The 24,581-nt window shown below is 43.7% G+C and overlaps 1 protein-coding gene across 1 annotated transcript in view; it reads left to right on the forward strand.

The window, feature by feature from the left end:
- Window positions 1–24,581, forward strand: part of LOC145349379 (NAD(P) transhydrogenase, mitochondrial-like) — a 109,328-nt gene that overhangs the window by 56,100 nt on the left and 28,647 nt on the right. Inside the window, exons 13-17 of the mRNA XM_080197901.1 lie at window positions 5,421–5,616; window positions 8,943–9,176; window positions 11,898–12,058; window positions 13,285–13,464; window positions 18,265–18,424. Coding sequence (XP_080054027.1) covers window positions 5,421–5,616; window positions 8,943–9,176; window positions 11,898–12,058; window positions 13,285–13,464; window positions 18,265–18,424 — 931 coding nt within the window. The remainder of the gene's footprint in view (window positions 1–5,420; window positions 5,617–8,942; window positions 9,177–11,897; window positions 12,059–13,284; window positions 13,465–18,264; window positions 18,425–24,581) is intronic.

The raw sequence follows: 24,581 nt of genomic DNA on the forward strand, positions 1-24,581 counted from the left end.
TTTTCGACTCTGGATTGAATATACTCAATGAATGAGCTTCCACAGCCCACTGGAGTAGAGAATTCCAAAGAGTCACCACCCCCTGAATGAAGAAATTCCTCCTTATCTCTGTCCTAAATGGCTTATCCCCTTTTCTGAAACTGTGTTCCTTGGTTCTGAAGCCCTACCCAGGGGAAGCATCCATTCTGCATCTACCCTTTCAAGTCCTGTAAGAACTTTTATAATTCCATGAGATCATCGCTCATTTTTCTTAGTTTAGGCCCAGTCTCCTCAAACTCTCCTCACAGGACTATCCTGCCATCACAGGGAGTTATCTTATCAATTTCCGCTGCACTCCCTCTATGGCAAGCGTATCCCTCCTTAGATAAGGGACTCACAACTGTACACTATGCTCCAGGTGTGGCCTCACAAAGGCTTTATACAATTGCAGCAAGATTCCTTTATTACTATACTCAAATCCTTGTGTGATTTTCAACATTCAAACCTTTCTTTAATTGTAGGCTCTAATAATTTCCTGACAATAGATATTAGGGTTACTGGTCTGTAATTCTCTCACATTTCACACTTGGTGAACTGGGATGTGCAATTGTCCAGTCTAAAGGAATGGTTTCTGAACGAAGAGAACTTTCAAAGATCATAATTAGGAGGCATGTAATATTCTCAGCTACTTTCTTTAACTCCTGAGATAGGAATTTTTGACAGTTTTGTCCAACTGTCGCTCTTTAGTTTCATTATTTTCTTTGTCACCGTTAATTTATTTATGTCAATTTTGATTAGCCCATTTCTGATTTTAGTATTCTAGTTTCTTTGTTATGTCTGGCATGCTGAATTCTTCCTCTTCTGTAATTACTGGTGCAAAGTAGCTTTTTAAAATGACTCTCATTTCCTTATTTTCACATGTATCACCATTATGAGTTTTCAAGTAGCCCACACTGCTGTTAATCATCTTCTTTTAATTGAATTGTAAAAGTGTTTTGGGTTGAATTTGATATCACTTGCAAATTTTCTTTTTCATATGATCATAAGAAATAGGAGCAGGCGCAGGCAATTAACCCCTTGATCCTGCTCCACCACTCAACGTGATCATGCTTCACCCTCAACTCCACTTTCCTGCCCGTCCTCCATAACCTTTCAACTCATTACGAATTAAAACTCTACCTCCTCCTCAAATTTACTCAATGTCCCGGAATCCATTGCACTCTGGGGTAGTGAATTCTACAGATCACAACCCTTTGAGAGAAGTAGGGGGGTGATTCTCCCCCAAAAAATTCTAAGTTTCGAATTTGTGTAGAAACTGGAGTAAATCCCACTGGTTTTTTTCAGCGGGAGTTTCAAAATGAATCTCCCACATTCTGTGCACTGCAGAGTGCACTGGCATGAATCACGCTGAAATTCAGTGTGTGGAGCCTATTCCTGCTGGAGAGGTTGGCAGCATAGTGCTGAGTGGGCCACTGTGCATGCGCCGATTTGTCAGTTCCGAGATTGGCACTTGCAGAGTGATCCCACACTGATGACCTCCCAATTGCGAGCCAGCTCAATCATTGACCAGCCCTGTGACCCCACATTGCTGACACATGGACCCCCCTGCCCATGGCCCGATCGCTGCCTGCCCATCCCCCACCCCCACCTCCACCTGGACATGTCTGGGCCAAACTCAATCGCTCTTCACGCAGCCCCAATCTCCCAATTTCATCCCCCCCAACCCCCAGTAGGCTGGCCCTCCTACCCTAATGGCCAGCTCCGATCGCTGGCCTCCCTCCCCTTGTCAGTCAGCCCAAGTGCACAGTGGCAGCGAACCCCCCCCCAGTTCCACCAATTCCCCTCAGAGGCCCTGCCTCCTTGACACTGCCTGCTGGGCAGTACCAAGGTGCCCCCTGGACATTGCTACTTGGGCTGAACAAGGGAGCCAGGCTGGCGCTGCCAGGTGGTAATGCCCAGGGGACACCCCGGCAACGATCCTCGGGGCGGTGGGGGGGGGGCTTCAATTGTCCCCCCTTCACTCCAGCAGGGTTGGGTTGCCAGCTCCCCACAAGAGAGGAGTTATAGTAAACTCCATGGAATGAACCACTCCTGGCAAAGGGGAGACATCAGCGGGCCCGGAGATTTCAGTCCTGGGCCTGTAAATTGCATTTAAATTGTATGCCCATGCTGATTTAAATAAATTATACAGCTCTGTGCCGAGTTCTGGCATGGAGTTGGCAATGCTGGAAATCCAGCTGCCGGAGATGCGCACAGGCCGTGGCGCCCAGCGGGAAGCGAAACGGCCTCCGCTCGAGTCTCCCGGCCTGCTACACTACAAAAGCAGCACAGTGGGCTGGGAAAAGCACCCCTCTAGTTTCTCCTCATCTCTGCTTTAAATTGGCTACCCCTTATCCTAAAACTATTACCTCTTGTTTTAGATTTCCCCACAAGATAGACATCCGCTGTATGTCAACTTTCTCAACTTTCTGGATACCTTTCATCATCTTTTCCTCGATCAGATCTCCCCTCATTCTTCTAAACTCTAAACTCTAGACTGTATAGGTCACAGAACGTAGAACAGTACAGCACAGTACAGGCGCTTCAGCCCTCAATGTTGTGCCAAGCTATGTCCATAAGAACATAAGAACATAAGAAATAGGAGCAGGAGTAGGCCATCTGGCCCTTCGAGCCTGCCCCGCCATTCAATAAGATCATGGCTGATCTGTCGTGTCTCAGTTCCACATTCCCGCCCTCTCCCCATAACCCTTAATCCCCTTGCCTATCAAAAACCCATCAACCCGCTTCTTAAAAATATTGGGCGAGGCAGCCTCCACCACTTCAACGGGCAGAGAATTCCAGAGATTCACCACCCTTTGAGTGAAGAAGTTCTTCCTCAACTCTGTTCTAAACCGCCCCCCCTTTATCTTGAGGCTGTGCCCCCTAGTCCTACTGTCCTTTCTGAGCGGGAAGAGTCTCTCCACCTCTATCCTATCCATCCCATTCATCATCTTATACGTCTCAATGAGATCCGAACCCAAGATCAAGCTATTCCACTCCCCATCATTCTGGGGTGTTCCATGTGCCTATCCAATAACCGCTTGAAAGTTCTTAAAGTGTCCGACTCCACTATCACAGCAGGTCCATACTGCTCAGTCTCTGACCATGAGACAAACCCCTCCTTCATCTCTCAAGACAATCTAGTGAACCTGCTCTGAACTGCCTCGTATGCCACATCCTTCCTCAGATAAGGGGACCAAAATTGTACACAATACTCCAGGTGCAGTCTCTGCATTAGGGTTAGTAACCCTAACCCTAACCCTAATGCATTATACAGTTATAGCAACACTTCCTTACTTTTATACTCTATTCCTTTCGCTATAAATGCCAAAATTCCTTCTGCTTTCTTTATTACCTGCTGAACCTGCATACCAGTTTTCTGCGACTCATGCATAAAGTCATCCCAATCCCTCTACACAAAACGCTCCAATGTCTGGAATAGGAATCTCTGGGAGGCAAGAGAAGTGATTGCAGAGCCTCTGGCTCTGATCTTCAGGTCGTCGTTGGCCTCTGGTATAGTACTGGAAGATTGGAGGTTAGCGAATGTTGTCCCATTGTTTAAGAAGGGGAACAGAGACTTCCCGGGGAATTATAGACCGGTGAGTCTCACTTCTGTTGTGGGCAAGGTTTTAGAAAAAATTATTAGGGATAGGATTTATAGTTATTTGGAGAGTAATGAATTGATTGGAGATAGTCAGCATGGTTTTGTAGCGGGTAGGTCGTGCCTTACTAACCTTATTGAGTTTTTTGAAAAAGTGACCAAAGAGGTGGATGGGGGTAAGGCAGTTGACGTGGTATATATGGATTTTAGTAAGGCGTTTGATAAGGTTCACCATGGTAGGCTTCTGCAGAAAATGCAGATGTATGGGATTGAGGGTAATCTAGGAAATTGGATCAGGAATTGGCTAGCAGATAGGAGACAGAGGGTGGTGGTTGATGGTAAATATTCGTCATGGAGTTCGGTTATGAGTGGTGTGCCTCAGGGACCTGTTTTGGGGCCACTGCTGTTTGTAATTTTTATTAATGATCTGGATGAGGGTATAGTTGGGTGGATTAGTAAATTTGCTGATGACACCAAAGTCGGAGGTGTGGTAGATTGTGAGGAAGGGTGTCATAGTTTGCAGGAAGACTTGGACAGGTTGCAGAGCTGGGCCGAGAGGTGGCGGATGGAGTTTAATGCGGAGAAGTGTGAAGTAATTCACTTTGGTAGGAATAACAGATGTGTCGAGTATAGGGCTAATGGGAGGACTTTGAATAGTGTGGATGAACAGAGGAATCTAGGTGTATGTGTACATAGATCCCTGAAAGTTGGGAATCAAGTAGATAGGGTTGTTAAGAAGGCATACGGTGTCTTGGCGTTTATTGGTAGGGGGATTGAATTTAGGAGTCGCAGCGTCATGTTGCAACTGTACACAACTGGTGCGGCCGCACTTGGAGTATTGTGTGCAGTTCTGGTCCCCACATTACAGGAAGGATGTGGAGGCTTTGGAGAGGGTGCAGAGGAGGTTTACCAGGATGTTGCCTGGTATGGAGGGGAGGTCCTATGAGGAGAGACTGAGGGATTTGGGGTTGTTTTCGCTGGAAAGAAGGCGGCTAAGAGGGGATCTTATTGAAACATATAAGATGATTAGAGGTTTAGATAGGGTGGACAGTGATAGCCTTTTTCCTCGGATGGAGAAAGCTAGCACGAGGGGGCATGGCTTTAAATTAAGGGCGGGTAGTTATAGGACGGATGTCAGGGGTAGGTTCTTTACCCAGAGGGTGGTGAGGGATTGGAATGCCCTGCCTGCTGCGGTTGTAAATGCGCCTAGTTTGGGGGCATTTAAGAGATCCATGGATAGGTTTATGGACGAAAAGGGATTGGTTTAGGTTAGTGGGTCATTGTTTTTGTAACTGGTCGGCGCAACATCGTGGGCCGAAGGGCCTGTTCTGCGCTGTAATGTTCTATGTTCTATGTTCTATGTCTCTCTCTAGTCGTAATTTCTGTGAACTTCTTCAGTGCTATGCTTTGAGGGAGCTTCTCCTGTTGGGAGAACGTACAATGTGAGCAACACTGCCTTTGTAAATCATTGCTGGCAGTCTCACCATGTAGTAGGAAACTGTACTTGTATCTGTGAAACATGGTGACATTCTGTCTGAATGTGATGTACTTCATACCGTGAAGTACTGTCATTTAGGTATATCTAGTGTTCTTGTTGATGTTTGTGGGACCCTGCATGTATTGGTTCAGTGTTTATCCATAAAATAATGGAAACACTTCAAGAGTACTTCTCTGGTAGAGAAATGCTCAGTGCCATTCTGAGGATATGCACAGCATTATATAAATGCAAGCCTTTCTCTACATTACATTATAAATTGCATTGATGCTACATATTATTATTATTGTTATTGTTATTCATCAGATGATGTACCTTGGATCAGGCTTGTGCTGTGTTGGAGCTTTGGCTGGACTGTCCACTCAAAATACTGCTCGCCTTGGCAACGCTTTGGGAATGATTGGTGTAACTGCAGGTCTTGCTGCTACACTCGGAGGTCTTACACCTTCCCCTGAACTATTGGCTCAGATGTCTGCTGCGATGACAGTTGGTGGCACAATTGGTAAGTATTTACTTGAACGCGTAGGAGAAATGAGAGAGAATTTTTCCTTTTCCTGATTAAAATTATTTAAGTAAGTGGGAAAAAGCTGGAAGCTTTTCCACATATATGATGTACAACAGAGAAATAGTATGCAATGACAAATATATTCAGTCATAATCACTTGGTCATTGTTTTGCTGAGTCTAACCAGGTATGATGTGCACAGTTAGAAGTCTCACAATATCAGGTTAAAGTCCAACAGGTTTATTTGGAATTACAAGCTTTCGGAGTGCTGCTCCTTCATCTCTGAGTGCTCTGAAAGCCCATAATTCCAAATAAACCTGTTTCAATCTGCCATGGTTTTGTCCAACATAATGTATTCCACCTGTCTTAGACATTACTGTTGTCCTGAACTATCTCCCACAAGGGCGTGGGGTCATCACTATTAAAACCAACTTTCCTGGCCCATTTATAATGACATCTATCACCTGGGCTTGCCTGACATTTGATGCACACCGATCTTCCCTCTTCCTGATCTAGCTGATACTGAGTGGTTCTTAATACAGTGCTAGAGATACAACCCACATTTGCTCCTGTATAGAACATAAGAACATAAGAAATAGGAGCAGGAGTAGGCCATCTAGCCCCTCGAGCCTGCCCCGACATTCAGTAAGATCATGGCTGATCTGAAGTGGATCAGTTCCACATTCCTGCCCTCTCCCCATAACCCTTAATTCCCTTATCAATCAGAAATCTATCTACCTGTGACTTAAACATATCCAAGAGGTGATTTTAACTCCATTTTCTTGGCTTTGCTTACTAGAATTACTTCTTAACCACCCCATCCATCTTTTGGAATATGCACCATGATGTCCTATTTGTTATGTCTATTATATTGCCTGATTGATCGTCTTGTGTAGTCACATACCCACTGCATAGACATATGAGGAATTGTTCCGAATGCCGTCTTGCACACTAAGTTTAATCACTGCACCTTTGCAAACTCAGTGGGTTTGATTTTACCATCGCGCTGCATCCGCTTTCGGGTGTGAAAACTTGTTAAAGGTGAACATGAGGTGAGTAGTGTGATCTGCACCCACCTCTGCGCTGGTTTCCCTTTCACCAAGACCTGAAAATGGCCACGATTGGGCTTGTGCGTGATGGCCACTTAAGTGCATTCGCACGCGTTTAAATTGACTTAATGGGCTACACGTCCACCTTACCGGCACTTTCCCCTTTACCCCCGCTTTCGTCCAACCAGAATCAGCACGAAACAGACATGCTCCACACAAGTCCAGTTTGGGTGCTCCAGCTAGTGGGGAGGTAAGTGCCTATCATCCGATGGTTCTGCTTGAGATTGGAGGGAGGGGTGGGTCTGATGGCTCTCTGGTTGAGATTGTTGGAGGGGGGAGGGAGGGTCCGCTGCCACTCTGCCTGTGATGAGGAGGGAGGGGGAAGATGCCCACGATCAGTCTGTGTAGTGGGGGGATAAGGGGGTCAGTAATGTTGTAGGGCTGGAGCAATGCCTGGGAGGACCAGGGGCAGGCATTATCCCATCTGGGAGGGTTGTGGCAGGGGAGCTGCATTCTATTAATTTTTTTTAGCGCATGCGCAGTTGGAGATGCTGATCAGAGCTGCAGGATTTTAGGTGTGATAAGCCCAGCCCAAAGGTTTCTGCAGCGCAGTTCAGAATCGCTGATATTTTTTCAGGCACAATGCTTATGGGGGTGCCTGAGAACAGGTCTAAAAGACGGATCTGAAACACTCAGTTCAAGTCCGCTCAGAACTTAGAATCAAAATGGTTAAATAGGGCCTAGTATCTTGTCCTTTGCAGAAGATCCTTTCTAACAGCACTTTTCAATCATTTGCAATGCACAGATAAATATCTATCCATATTCTGTTTCTTCTCCTATTACTTGGCACTCCGAGTGGAGTCCGCTGGCACAAGTGGTCTGCGGGTCTCTGGCCTATCCTGGGTTCACATACACAGTATTGTATCCTTTGCCCTAACTTCCTTAATGCTCTTTTTAGACTTGTACAGCTTGCATTGGACTTCATGGTCTCTCCCCCTATCGGAGACAGCCAGCAGCACCTGTTTCTACAACAACCAAGTTGGGCTGATTCCTATTTGTTCCCCCATTTGTATTAATACTCTGCAGTGAAACTAGAATGTCCTCTTCAAGGCGCAAGGCTGGATAAAATTTATGGACTTTCCAAACATCAAAATCCTCCTGTGACTTCCCCACCTGAGCCCATAAGAATGCAAACCAGCAAGTTTAGCACCGACTTGGTTTCTGGAAAGGTGACATAAGGTCCATCTTTTCGCTCCATATCAGATTTGTTGATAGGATTTACTCCTTTCAACTTTTCTAAAGTACCCACAGGGCAATGGAGTATTTGCCTACAGCTGGGAGTTTGGATCAGGAATGCCAGGCTGTGTCCATATTGGCCTACACACTGAATGGGGGCCAAACCTCCTCCAACTTGTTCTAAAGCTTTAGCCTCGGGCCATGTGGGGCTCAGTTTCCATGTGTCAATATGAGGAGACACAGCTGAGGACTTGCCAATGGAGAGGCTGTATACTGACAGGGAGAGACAATGGAGAGGCTGTATACTGACAGGGAGAGACAATGGAGAGGCTGTATACTGACAGGGAGAGACAATGGAGAGGCTGTATACTGACAGGGAGAGACAATGGAGAGGCTGTATACTGACAGGGAGAGACAATGGAGAGGCTGTATACTGACAGGGAGAGACAATGGAGAGGCTGTATACTGACAGGGAGAGACTTACACATTTGGCTCTTTTTTTTTGCAAGCTGACTCTCTTCACCCATATGCTATCCACATCACATCAATCTGTTGGATACTCAACCGTTGCTGCTCTTACTATCACTGCAGCATCTTCTGTACTTAACTGAAATTAAAAGTAAAACTTAAAATGTACACAGTGCACAAGCATGAGTCAGCTCCCCTAAATCTCCATTCGCTCAGTCTATCTCTCTCCTTTGTTAAATACCTGGGATGTTGAAGGTGCCAAGGAAATATTTGTACTGATGATGTCATTGCTAAATACTATTCAAGTCCTTGAGGACATAAGTTACTGATTGTATTATAGATGTTATGATGCATGAACTGACAAGTTCAGTTTAACACTGAATCCTTTATAGTTAAGAAGAATGATCTTTTTCAGTGAAATAGTTTATTACTCACAGTAGTGTAAGGCACAAAGAATTAATGCAATGGAGAGATTATTGATGTGGTTCATAAACAGAGCTTGTTCTTACTCAAACTCTTTCTTTGGTAAACTGTAGTTGTAAATGTAACTTATTTCTGAAACATTCTACAGGATTGGGAATTGCCTCCCGTATCGAGCTCACTGAGCTCCCTCAGCTGGTCGCAGCTTTCCACAGCCTGGTGGGTTTCGCTGCCATGATTACCTGTGTGGCTGAGTACATGGTGGAATATCCTCACTTCAGTGCAGACTCTGCAGCCTTTTTGACCAAGATCATAGCCTACCTCGGCACCTATATAGGTGGAGTGACACTAAGTGGCTCTCTTGTCGCTTACGGGAAATTGCAGGGTGAGTCTGCCTTTCGTATCAAATCACGAGGCTGTGCTTTTAGAAAGAAAATTAAACCAATTACTATAGGAAGAAACTAATTAGTGGAGTCAGGTTTTCAGAGTAAAGGTTCATTATTGTAAGTCACTATACTTTGACCAAGGAGTATAAGCAAGCCAAGCAGAAGGAATGAGTGATCAAGTTCCCCTGTTGATTTTTATCATCTGTTAACTCAATGACTTGGATTTTCACCAAGTCGGGTTGACTTGGGAGCCCTTCAAAAATGATGGGTGGATCCCAACTCCAGAATTCTGAATCCCGTTCCTGGGCTGTGTAATTTTTGGGACTGCCTTTAAAGGGTATGGACTGCTCCCTGCCGGAAGCCCACTTTTAGCACTCTTGACCCGACCAACTTCATTATAGGAATAGATATCTCCTACTACTCTGCAATTTTAATGAAGTTGGGTGAGGTTTTCAAAGAATTGTTGAGTACATTTCTCAAAAGGGGAATGGGCTGGTACTTCTCCACCAAACCCTGGTGTGTTTTATTAGGCTAGAGAAAACTAAAATGGAAATGTTTTTAATATCCTTGGAACCTATTTGCTGCCCCACCTGAACATATCTCTGACAGAGGCTTAGGGGGTGATTTTATAAAGGTCGATAAAATAATGAGGGGCACAAATCAGCTAGATAGTCAGTATCTTTTCCCAAAGGTAGGGGAGTCTAAAACTAGAGGATGCAGGTTTAAGACGAGAGGAGAGAGATACAAGAAGGTCCAGAGGGGCAATTTTTTCACATAGAGGGTGGTGAGTAGCTGGAACAACTTGCCAGAGGTAGTAGTAGAGGTGGGTACAATTTTGTCTCTTAAAAAGCATTTAGACAGTTACATGTGTAAGATGGGTATAGAGAGATATGGGCCAAATGCGGGCTGTTGAGACTGGCTTAGGGATTTAAAAGAAAAAAGGGGCAGCATCGACAAATTGGGTTGAGTGGCCTGCTTCCATGCTGTAAACCTCTATGACTCTATGAGAGCTGTGGGAGTACCTACACCACATGGACTGCAGTGGTTCAAGAAGGCATGATGGCACAGTGGTTAGCACTGCTGCCTCACAGTGCCAGGGATCTGGGTTCAATTCCGGCCTCAGATCACTGTTTGTGTGGAGTTTGAACATTCTGCGTGTGTTTCCTCTGTGTGCTCTGGTTTTCCCCCACAGTCCAAAGGTGTGCAGATTTGGTGGATTGGCCATGGTAAATTGCCCCTTAGTGTCCCAAAATGTATAGATTGGGAGGATGAATACATGTGGGTATAGGTGAGATGCTCTGTCAGAGAGTCGGTGCAGATTGGATGGGCCAAATGTCCTCTTTCTGCACTATATGGATCTTATAAACATTTACGAAGTAGACGGCTCACTACCACCTTCTCAAGGGTAATTAGGGATGGGCACTGAGAATGCCAGCTTAACCAACTGCACCCATAACCCATGAAAGAATAAAAACGGGTATTATCTTGCTTTGTTTCTCCCTTCTTTGCCTCCTGTCATGCTTTTTCCACCCCCCACTCCTCAATCCATTTATTTACTGACGTTTTGATTCAAGGTATGAAAGGATCACATCTAAAACTGGTATGTTATGTGTCCAATCCAACATATGTTTGTTACCCACTTGTAAAAAAAAGAATATTCAGTCTGAGAGACCTCCGAGTTTTGACAATATTTAGTTTAAAAGTAGTCCTTTATCACATTTCATCGGGGTATCGATATAAATTTTGGCAAGTGTAAGTTTTATCTTCGGTCAGAGCAGCTGTCTCATCTGGTCCTCTGGTCTCTCTGAAGAAGAATCTTCCTGTGCCATAAACTGTTAATTATTTATGAAATGCACACCTAAGTAGAAGATTTATTAAAGTAACATGTTATTGTGCAAACAGTGGGAATGCTTGTGTTAAATTAGAACTTTAATATCAAAAAGAATAGTGGTTTATTTTGAATGCAGCTTTGTGCAATGCTCAGAGAGTGATCTACGCAAAGCTTTCAGCAACAGAGATGAAAAGGAAATATTTTGAAACTAAACTAAAAGCTCTCTAATAAAGACGAAAATGGCAATATACCAGTTTATAGGGGCATGTTGTCTGTCAATAAAAGTCTGTCAAGACTTTTTCATGTTTGTTTTGAAATAAATTACAATTTTGAAAGCTATTTTTTAACTCCTTCCCTCCCAAGCCCTCATCCCTGCTCCCTATATTACCGAAAATAAAAATAAAGTAATGCTTAAAACTTAATTAAGAAAAAGAAAACACACAGCAGGCTGATTGGCATTTGAAAGTGAAAGATAGGTTGCAGGGAAATGGGTAGGCCTATCGTACAGGTGCCATCGCCCTCCCCCCACCCCCCAACCAACCCTGACCCCCATCCCATTTCCAGCATTTAGTTAGCCTGAAGCTGATTTGTAGCTCTGCTCCAATTACCTATCTTTGATCCATACCCCCTCTCCCTTAATTAAAAAAAACTGTCTAAAAACTCCAGTGGACCAAAAGTCTGCACCCTGTTCGGAGAGAGAATTCTTCAGCTACACCATAAAACATGAGCACCGGATCAAAGGTTATGGGGCAAAAGCAGGAATAGGCTATTGAATTGGACAATCAGCCATGATCTTCATGAATGGCAGAGCAGGCTTGAAGGGTCAAATGGCCTCCTTTTGCTCCTAGCTTTTTTGTTTCTATAAACAATTGCTAACTTTTTTTTGCAGGTTTGCTGAATTCAGCTCCACTCCTTCTACCTGGGCGCCACTTTCTGAATTTATGCCTAATGGCAGCTAGCGTTGGAGCAATAATTCCCTACCTAATTGATCCAAGCTATGCAACTGGTATTGCCTGCTTGGGTTCTGTATCTGTTCTGTCTGTGATTATGGTAAGCAACAGGAAACAGTTAGCAAGTGACACTTGTAAGAATCTGAAAATAATGACTTGCAGACTTGGCTATAAATTGGAGAGTTAGAGTTTTCCTCTGTTCGGCCTATAATAGAAACATTTTGGGTAATAGGTGTTTATTGTTATTAAGGCTGAGACTTATGGTGTATTTGGGGGAGGGGGGGTGGTGGGGAGAAATGATGGCATAGTAGTAATGTCACTGGACTAGTATTACAGAAGCCTTGACTAATTCCCTGGGGAAACGGGTTCAAATCCCACCTTAGCAACTGATGGAATTTATATTTAATAAATGAACTTAGAACTGAAAGTTGGTCTCAGCAATGGTGACCATGAAACTATCATTGACTATCATTAGAAAAACATGTATGCTGGAATTTTATCATCCGCCTGCTTAAAGAATCAGAGTGGGTGAGGGACATTGACGTCGGAAAGGTCCATTGACTTTGGGCGGGATCTTACAGTTTCAGGGTGAGCAAGGCCGTAAAGTCCCGCCCATAGTTTGCGAATGTCCTTACCTGGTACGACCCACATGTGACTCCAGACCCACAGCAATGCAGTTGACTCTTAAATGCTCTCTGAAATTGCCAAACCATACTGTTCAAAAGCAACAAATGACACCCATGGAAGTGTTCAGTATGGCCATAAAGTGGACACTTAAGGGCCTTAATGGCAGCAAGGACGGGTTTCCTGTCTGAGGCCCTGCCCACCCAGTGTGAAATTACAGCCAGGCTGGGGTGAGGGGGAACCTGAGGGAATCCTTGTTCACACACACACACACACACACACACACACAGACACACACACACACACACACACACACAGACACACACACACACACACACACACAGACACACACACACACACACACACACACACACACAGACACACACACACACACACACACAGACACACACACACACACACACACACACACACACACACACACAGGACCATAGATTTCTGGCCCATGATTGTGTTTCTTTTTGTTTTCGCTTGGCTGTGAAATAATTGTAATTCCAAGATTTGAGAGACTTGAGTTTCAAAAAGGCAGTTTTCTCTAACCCAAGAGTTAAATAGATTTTGTCATCCTCTTCTAAGATTATGTTACTTTCCGGAATTACTCTAAGCCCCCAACATTGTGTTGTTCGGGGTAGTTTTTTTGTGCGCTTTGTAAGTTATTTTGTACTTGCTTTGTTTCGCCTTTAGGGTGTCACGTTAACAGCTGCTGTTGGTGGCGCTGATATGCCTGTGATCATCACTGTGCTTAACAGTTACTCAGGCTGGGCTCTGTGTGCGGAAGGGTTCCTGCTGAACAATAACCTGCTAACTATTGTTGGTGCCCTGATTGGTTCCTCTGGTGCCATCCTCTCCTACATCATGTGTGTGGTAAGCAAAGCATTTCTACATTTTGTTTCATACATTGGGAAAGTATTTGCTGAGTACATTAAATTTCAGTTTGTGCTGTTAATATCACATCAATGTTCTTTAGATTTTTAATAAGAACGTAAGGAACAGGAGCAGGTGTAGGCTACACGTTCCTGGCAAAGCATCTTTGACATTCAGTCCAGTCATGGCTGAACTCTCACTTCCTGCCCTAAACCCATATTCTTTGATTTCCTCCCGGTGCCCAATAATTTATCCCCCTCAGCCTTAAATATATTTAACCACTGATCATGCATGGTTTAAGAATTCCAAAGATTTGCAATTCTCTTGAGTGAAGTAACTTTTCCTCAGTGATTGACCCCTTATCCTGAGACTATGATCCCCAGTTCCAGGCTCTCCAGTCAGATAAAACAACTTCTCAGCATGTGCCCTGATCAGTCCTGTAACTTGCGTGTGATCACCTTTCATCCTTCTGAACCCTGCCTGTTTCATGGCTGGTCTACATTTTAACTCCATCTACCTGCCTTATATCCATAACAGCTAATTTGATTTCCTAACAAAAATCTGTCCGTTACACTCTTGGAATTTTCAATGGACCAAACCTCAGCAGCTTCCTGGGGACAGAGTGTTCCTGAATTCCACTACCCTTTGTGTAAAGAAGTGCTTCCTGACAACATGTCCATATGGCCTAGCTCTGATTTTAAGATTATGCCCTATCATCTGGGCTCTGCCACAAGAGGAAAGATGTGTCCTACTGTTTAAATCATTTAATGATCTTGAACACCAAAGCTATCTCCCCAGCCCCTATAGATTTCCTTCTCATAGCAGTCATTTTGGAATGTTATTTGTGGAAATTCAATAGCAGTATTTATTAATTGTAATGGAAGTTAAGCTGAGAGGGATGGTGATCTCAATCAGACAACCATCAAAGATAATTAGTGTAAGATTCAGAGGGTTCACAATGAACTCCTTTTGAGTTTCAGGTTAAAGCGTAGAGGGATCTTTGAGTCACAGCAGAGCTGCCTTGGAAGTCCTCAAGTCCAACACTGAATACAAAACTTAGGAAAAACTGTTCTGATCCCTAGCTCTGAGATTCCTTCCTTGGGTAGTGAAAACCCTTCTCACTTCTCCCAGATAAAGGATTTGGACAGATGCCGAGTATCTGTGGCAGGTTATCTGTTTGCACCTGCATCCACGAGTCTCCATTACAAACTCTTGTTTCAAGTTGTTCTGTCAGAAAGACGTGCACATTGAGACCGTGGGGTATTTCTGTGCAGATGGAAAGGGAGTTCAAGTTGCTGGTTAGCTGCTAAAATGAACCAGTGACCTTAATGAAAGGAGGGAATTGTGAATGTCACTGGGCATCTGAGAAAGATAATTGCTAAGATAAATATGGAGAAAATAGCATTTTTTAATTTGTATCCTGAGAATAGATATTTATATATATTTGAATTCCAACACCCTTGAAATGACCTTTTGGATTATGTACGCTGGCCTTTAGTGATTTATTTAAGAAGAATTGATAAATTATGACCCAGAGCCTGTGCTTTCTCCTCTTGGCTGCCCTTGTTTCAACAGCCTTCAGATGCTGATGAATTATCCACTGAGTTCTGACCATTTTTGTTTTCCAAATTCCTTTCTTGCAGTTAAATCTATCAGCTATACCATTTATATAGTGCATAAAAATTCACATCCTCAGGATTTGCGTTCATAGTCAATTGATTACCTTTTTGAAATTTAATAATTGTTGATAAGGAGTTATGTTCACATCTCGATCATTATTGTTTTGAAAGAGCTTATTTAACACCTACACTATATCATCTTAATTCATACCTTAACTCATTTTCTCACCCCGAAATGGCCTAAATTATTCTCTAATTTATCAAGAAATTTTACTGTTTCACTTTGTATTTTCTAATTGTTATTATTCTTCCTATTTAGCCATTATAACTTCCACTTTCCCTCACTATTACACGGTCTTGTTAGGCTTATTTTTATTGTACGCTTCCAGTTACACTCTCAGTTTAGTTTAAATCTCTCTTAACCCATGGAATTCCATTTTGATTCATCCTTCTTTTTAATCTAATAATGGGTAGGGGTTGTGCAATCTTGTGAAAAGAATTCGAAGTGCAGAACAAGCATGAAAATGGAAGGGCTTCTGATCCATTTTTTGAGCAGTCCAAATCTGCAATCTTTTGCATTTAGACAAAAAATCTCAGCAAAAACTGTTTCTTGCCTACAGAGGAGGAGGCAGAGCTTAGTTTGCCTGAAAATTGGCTGAGAGCAGCAGAGGGCACTATTGCGCATGTGCAATAAGAGCAAACAGACCTGTCACGCAGCCTCTCTCTGCCAGCCTTTATGGCCTAAAGCAGGCTCCCCCGCCCCCCTACCCCAGCTACTGCAGGGGTCTGAAGCCAACCATGACCATCCCTAACCAGACTGATCTACACCCATGGCCTCCCACCCCTACTGCCCAGACTGATCTACCCCCATGACGTACCCCACCTTCAACCATCCCCCTCCCGCCTCCCAAGGCCTGGTTCAGTCCGCCCCTCTCTCATCCTCATGATCTCTAATGCGGAATATGCGACAGGCCTTGCTCCTTGGCATTGCCTGGTGCTTGGTGGGTAGTGTCAGGCTGACACTGGTACCCCGTCTTGCCCTTGACCACCCAGGAAGGGCTTCAGTAGTTGTACCGGCGAGGCCATCATGTCTGCTCAACCATTGCTGGGGACCAGCGTGATCCTCACCAGAGAGAACCTCTCGCGGCAATGCCACAGAGGCAAGTAAGCCCAGATGATTGAGTTGCAGGCTGGCTAATAACATTGAAATAAGATGTAAGTTTAATTTAAATGATTTATATGTGGTGCCGGTAAGATTGCGCGAGATGAGAAATTGGACCTGAACTTGCCCCACCTATCGATCGGCCGGGCGGGCTGGTAAGATTGCCCCAATGTTGGCTTTAGTTTTCTATTCATCATTTATCTGAAGATTTCCAGTTGCTTACCTTTGACCCCTTTGCTAACTTCCCTACCCAATAATTTTGGGTCAGGTCCTGTTTAATCTTATTGATCTCTGCCTGTTTCCCGCCCAGCACTTCCTCATCATTGACTCTTTATCAATCTTTTCTATTCTTACACTGAACTTAGCCACTTGTCTCCCAACTGTTCATGGCTTGTCACAGCATTTATTTGCCCCGCTTCATTCTCCAGAACAAAGTCAAGCATCTTTTTCTCTCTTTGGCTCATAAATGGACTGATCCTGCTGTTAGTTTTGGCTGTGGTCTAACAAGCATCTCCATACCCTGACTGCATTTGTTATCTTTATTCCAATTTGTCTTCACAGAGATAAGGTTACCCAGAGTTGTTGTCCTGTTGTACTTGCATATTTCTGAACTGTCTGCAGATCTCCCCCACTCTCTCAGCTCCACAATTTCATGGTCAAGATACAACTTCCTATCTTTGCCTTAGAACTCCTCATCATTACTGCTGGTCCACTCCCTTTTCCTTCCTAATCCAGTCCCTCCCCATTATAGCCATCCTATCTAATGCCGATAACTTCTGAGTTGTGTTTGAATGCTTGAAACATTCACAAAGCTACTACTCAATCCTGATTATTCTTTTTCATCGCTTTCTCCTTAAATTTCTTTGATGTCCATTGACATTTCTACGTTAGTATTTTTATTTCTTACTATTACCTGCTTTTGGTCTTTTATCCTTCGGTAGTATTTTACTTGATATTTATTAGTTAAGTGTTCTGCGTATATTCCAATAATTTTATAGTGACTGGTTCTTCCTCCTTCTCAAATATTGATTTTCCTGCCTGTGATAGCTCAGGCTTGCAATCACAAATATCACACATTTGGCCTGTTTTCTGTGGCATGATTTAAGCCTGGGGCAGATGTTTCACCCCGATATAGGTGTGGGAACAGAAGCACGCAGGTGCATAATATCCCAATGGAGGTTGGTGTGCCAGTTCATTGGCATTACCCCACTTTTGGGTCATTTTCTGCCCGCAAGGCCCCGCAACATTGGGAACAGGTGCCCTGCTGGTGGCAGAACCAGTATCCCCAAGACAGTCTTTGAGGCCCTCCTCACCTATAAGGCGACAGCTGTTGCCACAGGTCACCCTGTGGGGACCCTCCCCTCCACAATAGTGGCTCAACAGCTGGGGCTATTGTTTTATTCAAAATTTTAATTTACAAGTTCCTGAGAGGTTGCCTCAAGGTGGAGGTGCTCTCTCTTACCCTCACCTGCAGTGCCAGGTTGCAGCAAGCACCTTCCGTACTAGTGCGCCTCCTGTTGGCCCTCTAGCTACAAGAGCTCACCTCCCATCCTTAATTGGATGGCGAGTGTGCCCTTCGGCCATTAATTCACCAAATCAGTAAAAGTCATTGCTGGGTGACTCCTCCTGTCACATTGCAGGGTCAGGACCTCTATGTGACCCCAACACCAACAACCTGATCACAAAGCTCAAAATCCTTTCCCTATTTGATTTTGCTTTTCGAGCATTCGAAATGTAAATGTATTTTTCTGCCCAGTTTTAAAATACAAATTATTGGTGAATGTGTACGTGACATTGCAGTTATGAAGATATACCACAGAGAGGCAGGCTGCAGTTGCTTCACATTTACCAGGACGTTTATTTACAGGCAGCTTTTCCCCTTAAAGTCTCTTGCCTGGACTATTCTGTTTCTCCCAAAATTCTTAGAAAATTATGAAGTAAATTCCTGTGCAGCAATGAAACCAAACAAAAATGAAACCAAAGTAACAAAACTTAATATATTGAAGTCTTTTAATGTAGGCGATGAACCGCTCTCTGTTCAATGTCATTCTCGGTGGTTACGGTACTTCATCTACTGGCACTGGTAAACCGATGGAAATCACTGGCACCCACACTGAAATCAGTGTGAATCAGGCGATTGAGATGATCAAAGGGGCCGATGATATCATCATCATTCCAGGTCAGTGTTTAGATGAGAAGTAAACTTATTTTTCTGAAGATGTTTAACTTGAACTTTAAAAGGAAACTTGGGATTTGATGTTGGCCTGGGAGGTTTGGAATTCCTGTGGTTGATGACCATGCTGTTGGGTGACCTTTTATGGCCGGCATTCTTGCTTTGTGTAGGAATACCATGTGAAACTGCACGAGACCTTTCCAAATGTCATTCACTTCTTACGAATAAAGTTGCACAAGATGTTAACCATGCCACATTTGGTCCGTATCCTTTGCCTTTGGTCTGAATTCCTCCAGAGACATTCATGCACAAAATAGATTTTGATATTGATTTGATTCGAGTTTGTATTTTTTTGGGAAAATTGTCATGGGGTTGGATTTAATGAGGGTGGCCCATTGGTTGGAGAACAGGCAGGGGGACCTGCATCGCCTCCGTGGATGAGAGTCAAACAAAATGTAAGTGCCTGGGCACTTGCCTGGCCAATGCCAGGCCTTAACCAGGATTTAGGACCCCCCCGGATTTTGGGGGAGGGGAGAGATGGTGGGGGGTGGGTGTGGGTTGTGGGAATTGTACTCACCCAAAAGAGCTGCCAGTAACTCTTCGTTACCAGCAGATGAGAGAGGATGGGATGGAGATCACGGGGAGGGGAGTTTCTGCATTCTTTCTCGTTTAGTAATATCCTTTGTATAATAGGATGACCAGAACTGTACACAGTATTCCAAGTGTGGTCTTACCAATGTCTTGTACGACTTCAACAAGCCGTCCTGACTCCTGTATTCAATGTTCTGACCAATGAAACCAAGCATGCCGAATGCCTTCTTCACCACTCTGTCCACTTGTGACTCCAATTTCAAGGAGTTACGAATCTGTACCCCTACATCTCTTTGTTCTGTAACTCTGCCCAATGCCCTACCATTAACTGAGTAAGTCCTGCCCTGGTTTGATCTACCAAAATGCATCTCCTCACATTTATCTAAATGAAACTCCATCTGCCATTCGTCAGCCCACTGGCCCAATTGATCAAGATACCATTGCAAAGAAAATTACAGCATAGGAACAGGCCCTTTTGCCTTCAAACCTACACCGACCATGCTGGCCGACTTTACTAAAACTCCCTACCCTTCCGGGGACTATATCCCTCTATCCCCGTCCTATTCATGTATTTGTCAAGACGCCCCTTAAAAGCCACTACCATATCTGCTTCTACTACTTCCCCCGGCAGCGAGTTCCAGACACCCACCATCCTCTGTGTAAAAATTCTGCCTCTTACATCTCCTTTAAACCTTGCCCCTCACACTTTAAATCTATGCTCCCTAGTAATTGACCCTTCCACCCTGGGAAAAAGCTTTTGACTATCCACTCTGTCCATGCCTCTCATAATCTTGTAGAGTTCTATCAGGTCACTTCCCAACCTCCGTCATTCCAGTGAGAACAAACCAAGTTTCTCCAACCTCTCTTCATAGATAATGTCCTTTGTATTAGGCAACATCCTGGTAAATCTTTTCTGTACCCTCTCTAAAGCCTCCACATCCTTCTGATAATGTGGCGATCAGAATTGAACACTATATTCCAAGTGCGGCCTAATTAATGTTCAATAACATGACTTGCCAATTTTTAAATCCATTGCCCCGGCTGATGAAGGCAAGCATGCCGTATGCCTTCTTGACTACCTTCTCTGCCTGGGTTGCCACTTTCAGTGACCTGTGTACCTGTACACCCAGATCCCTTTGCCTATCAATACCCTAAGGGGTTCTGCCATTTACTGTATATTTCCTATCTGTATTAGACCTTCTAAAATGCATTACATCACATTTGTCCAGACTAAACTCCATCTGTCATCTCTCCGCCCAAGTCTCCAACTGATCTATATCCTGCTGGTCCTCATCGCTATCTGCAAATTTACCAACCTTTGTGTCATCCGCAAACTTACCAATCAAACCAGTTACATTTTCCTCCATATCATTTATATTTATATATATTACAAACAGCAAAGATCCCAGTACTGATCCCTGAGGAACGCCACTTGTCACAGCCCTCCATTTAGAAATGCACCCTTCCACTGTTACTTTCTGTCTTCTTTGATCGAGCCAGTTCTGTATCTACCTTGCCAGCTCACCACTGATCCCATGTGACTTTACCTTCTGCACCACTCTGCCATGAGGGACCTTGTCAAAGACCTTACTGAAGTCCATGTAGACAATATCCACTGCCCTACTCTCATCCATCATCTTTGTTACTCACTTAAAAAACTCGATCAAATTAATGAGACACGACCTCCCCTTCACAAAACCATGTTGCCTCTCACTAATACGTCCACTTGATTCCAAGTGGGAACAAATCCCGTATCGAAGAATCCTCTCCAATAATTTCCCTATCAATAAGGCCCACTGGCCTGTAATTACCTGGATTATTCTTGCTACCCTTCTTAAACAAAGGAACAATATTGCCTATTCTCCAATCCTCTGGGACCTCCCCTGTAGCCAGTGAGGATACAAAGATTTCTCTCAAGGCTCTAGCAATTTCCTGTTTTGTCTCCTTCAGTATTCTGGGGTATATCCCATTAGGCCCTGGAGACTTGTCTACCTTAATGTTTCTTAAGAACATCATTACCTCCTTTTTGATCTCAACATGACTCAAACTACTTGCATACCCTTTCCCAGACTCATCATCCACCAAGTCCTTCTCTTTGGTGAATACTGACGCAAAGTATTCATTTAATACCTCACCCATTTCCTCTGGCCCCACGCATAGATTCCCTCCCTTATCCTTGAGTGGGTCAACCCTCTCCTTGGCTATCCTCTTGCTATTTATATATGTATAAAAAACCTTGGGGTTTTCCTTAATCCTGCTGGCCAATGCTTTCTCGTGACCACATTTTAGCCCTCCTTACTCCTTGCTTAAGTTTCTTTCTACTTTCCTTATATTCTACACTTGCTTTGTGTGTCCCCAGCCTCCTAGCTTTGACAAATGCTTCTTTTTTCTCTTCAACTGGGCTCACAATATCTCTCGTTATCCAAGGTTCTCAAAATTTGCCGTACTTATTCTTCATATGTGTCAGTCCTGAATCCTTATCAACTTACACTTGAAAGCCTCCCACATACCAGATGTTGATTTGCCCACAAACATCTACCCACAATCTACATTCTTCCTGTCCTAATATTGTTGTAATTAGCCTTTCCCCAGTTTAGCACCTTAACTTGAGAACTACACTTATCTTTATCCATCAATACCTTAAAGTTTACTGAATTATGGTCACTGTTCCCAAAGTACTCCCCTACTGAAACATCGACCACCTGGCCAGGCTTATTCCCTAATACCAGGTCCAGTATGGCCCCTTCCCTAGTTGGACTATCTACATACTGTTTCAAGAAGCCCTCCCGAATGCTCCTTACAAGCTCTGCCCCATCTACACCCCTAGCATTAAGTGAATCCTGTCAATTTAGGGGAAGTTAAAATCTCCCACCACAACCACCCTGTCATTTTTACACCTTGCCAAAATCTATCTACGTATCTGTTCTTCTATCTCCTGCTGGCAGTTGGGTGGTCTATAGTAAACCGCCAACATTGTGACTACACCCTTCCTATTCCTGAGCTGTACCCATATTGCCGCCTTCACAGTCTGCTATGCCACCGATCTTGGTGTTGTCTGCAAACTTACTAACCATGCCAACTAAATTCTCATCCAAATCGGTAATATAAATGACAAATAACAGTGGACCCAGCACAGATCCCTCAGGCACACCACTGGTCACAGGCCTCCAGTTTGAAAAACAACCCTCTATAACCACCCTCTGGCTTCTGTCATCAAACCAATTTTGTATCCATTTGGCGACCTCACCCTGGATCCCATGAAATTTAACCTTATGCAACAAACTACCATGTAGTATCTTGTCAAAGGCCTTGCTAAAGTCCATGCAGACAACATCAATTGCACTGTCGTCATCTACCTTCTTGGTTACCCCTTCAAAAAACTCAAATTTGTGAGACATGATTTTCCACTCACCAAGCCATGCTGACTGTCCCTAATCAGTCCTTGCGTCTCTAAATGCCTGCAGATCCTGTCTCAGAATCCCTCTGACAACTTACCTACTACAGGTGTGAGGCTCACTGGCCTGTAGTTCCCAAGCTTTTCCCTGCAGCCCTTCTTAAACAAAGGCACAACATTTGCCACCCTCCAGTCTTCAGGCACCTCACTTGTGATTATCGATGATTCGAATATTTTTGGTAGGGGACCCGCAATTTCCTCTCTAGTCTCCCTGGGATACACTTTATCAGGTCCTGGGGATTTACCGATCTTGATGTGCTTTAAGACTTCCAGCACCTCCTTCCCTGTTATATGTACACTCCTTAAGACATCACTATTTATTTCCTCAAATTCCCTAACATCCATTTCTAGCTACTCAAGGCGTGTCGATTGAATGTTGAGCTCAAATTTAAGTCAAGAAGTTTTTTTATTATCCTAAGCTTCACATGCTTAAAGGAATTTACAGCACGCTTTAGAGAAAGCCTACAGACTTAGGTTACCTCAAATAGACTCTAATGTATTTCTGTGGGTAAGGCTGCATCACCCTGTGGAGACAGGGAGAACCAAGTGGACAATGGTTCATTGTAATCAGTGCAGCCTGGAGAGAGAGACTTGAGAGTCATCTATTCCTCAGTTTTCTGATGAGAATGCAGTTGGCAACAAGCACTTTCTATTGAGCATATGTTCAGTTGCAAACTATTTATTGCTTCGTTCATTGACATTTTTCTCAGAAGCAGAAAAGCTTCTTTAATCTTATTCAAAGGTTACTGATGTTTTCTGCTCAGAAGAGTGATCTGCTACAAGGTGTATTAAAGCAATTATTGTACTTTTGATTCAGTATTTGAGTTCATCAAGTGTACTGGTTTGTTAAATGTGTTTTTCTTTTCTTTATTCCCAGTGAATTATGAACTTCCTTGTATATCTGATATATGTGGAGTGGCATGGTGGCACAGTGGTTAGCACTGCTGCCTCACAGTGTCAGGGACCTGGGTTCAATTTCGGCCTTGGGTGACTGTGTGGAGTTTGCACATTCTCCCCATGTCTGCATGGGTTTCCTGTGGGTGCTCCAGTTTCCTCCCATAATCCAAAGATGTGTGGGTTAGATGGATTGGCCATGCCAGGTTGCCTGTCAGTGCTAGGAGGATTGACAGGATAAATACATTGCGTTACAGTGATAGGGTATGGGTGGGATTGTTGTCAGTGCAGGCTTGATGGGCCGAATGGCCTCCTTCAGCAATGGATAGAATCTATATGGTTGCTGTATGGTCTACTCCCCTGGCCGAGGGAGTACAGGCAGCAGATTGCTGTTTGGCCATTGTATCCATCGTCCAGTAACCACAAATCAGTTTTTGGCTGTTTCTCTTTCTGCATGCTGCTAACAAAATTATGTTGCACAAGATTTTGCATAACCACAGCTTTATCAAATTTTGGGAATGATTGTTTAGCCTCCATAAGATTTTATTGCAGTCTTGGAAGTAGGGCATCATATTGGTTAATTGTTTCGGATATTAAGCAAATTTACTTGACCAACAATGAACAAGTGGCTGAGCTAACATGATATAGTACAATTGTGTGTTTATAGTAGAAATCTGTTACATAACTTCTGGAGTAGACAAGTGAATGAGTCACAGCACAAAACTAAGCTATGCTTTGACAGCATGCTTTTCACTGGCCTACCATAACTTTTCCTTTAAGGTTTTAGACTAGCTCAACAACCGGCTGCTAACTCAATAAATAGATCCAGCCTCTTTAATAGAGTCATACAGTTATCATGGCACAGTGGGCTGGCCATTCAGCCCGTTAAGTCCATGCCTGCTGTCTAGAGGAATCCAGTCACTCTGATAGCCTCACTCTCTCCCCATGGCTCTGCAAGTTTATTTCCCTCAAGTGCTTATCCAATTTCCTTTTGAAATCATTGATCATTTTCTTTTGCTGGTTGCCTTAACATGTTAGAATCTTTCATATCTAGCACTTGGATTTAAAATAATTGATTGTCACGCACTTAACCAAACAAATCTGTGTTTGTTCAATATTAGCTCGGTTTCACCTCCCCTCAAGCATACAGCATGAAAGTCAGTTTGCAATGATCTTACAAATAAAATGTCAAAAATAAAATTGGAACTGGATTTGAGCTAGAGC

This window comes from Carcharhinus amblyrhynchos, chromosome 1 (genome assembly GCF_965287045.1).
Source record: "Carcharhinus amblyrhynchos chromosome 1, sCarAmb.v2.hapA, whole genome shotgun sequence".
In the NCBI taxonomy this organism is placed as follows: Eukaryota; Metazoa; Chordata; class Chondrichthyes; order Carcharhiniformes; family Carcharhinidae; genus Carcharhinus; species Carcharhinus amblyrhynchos.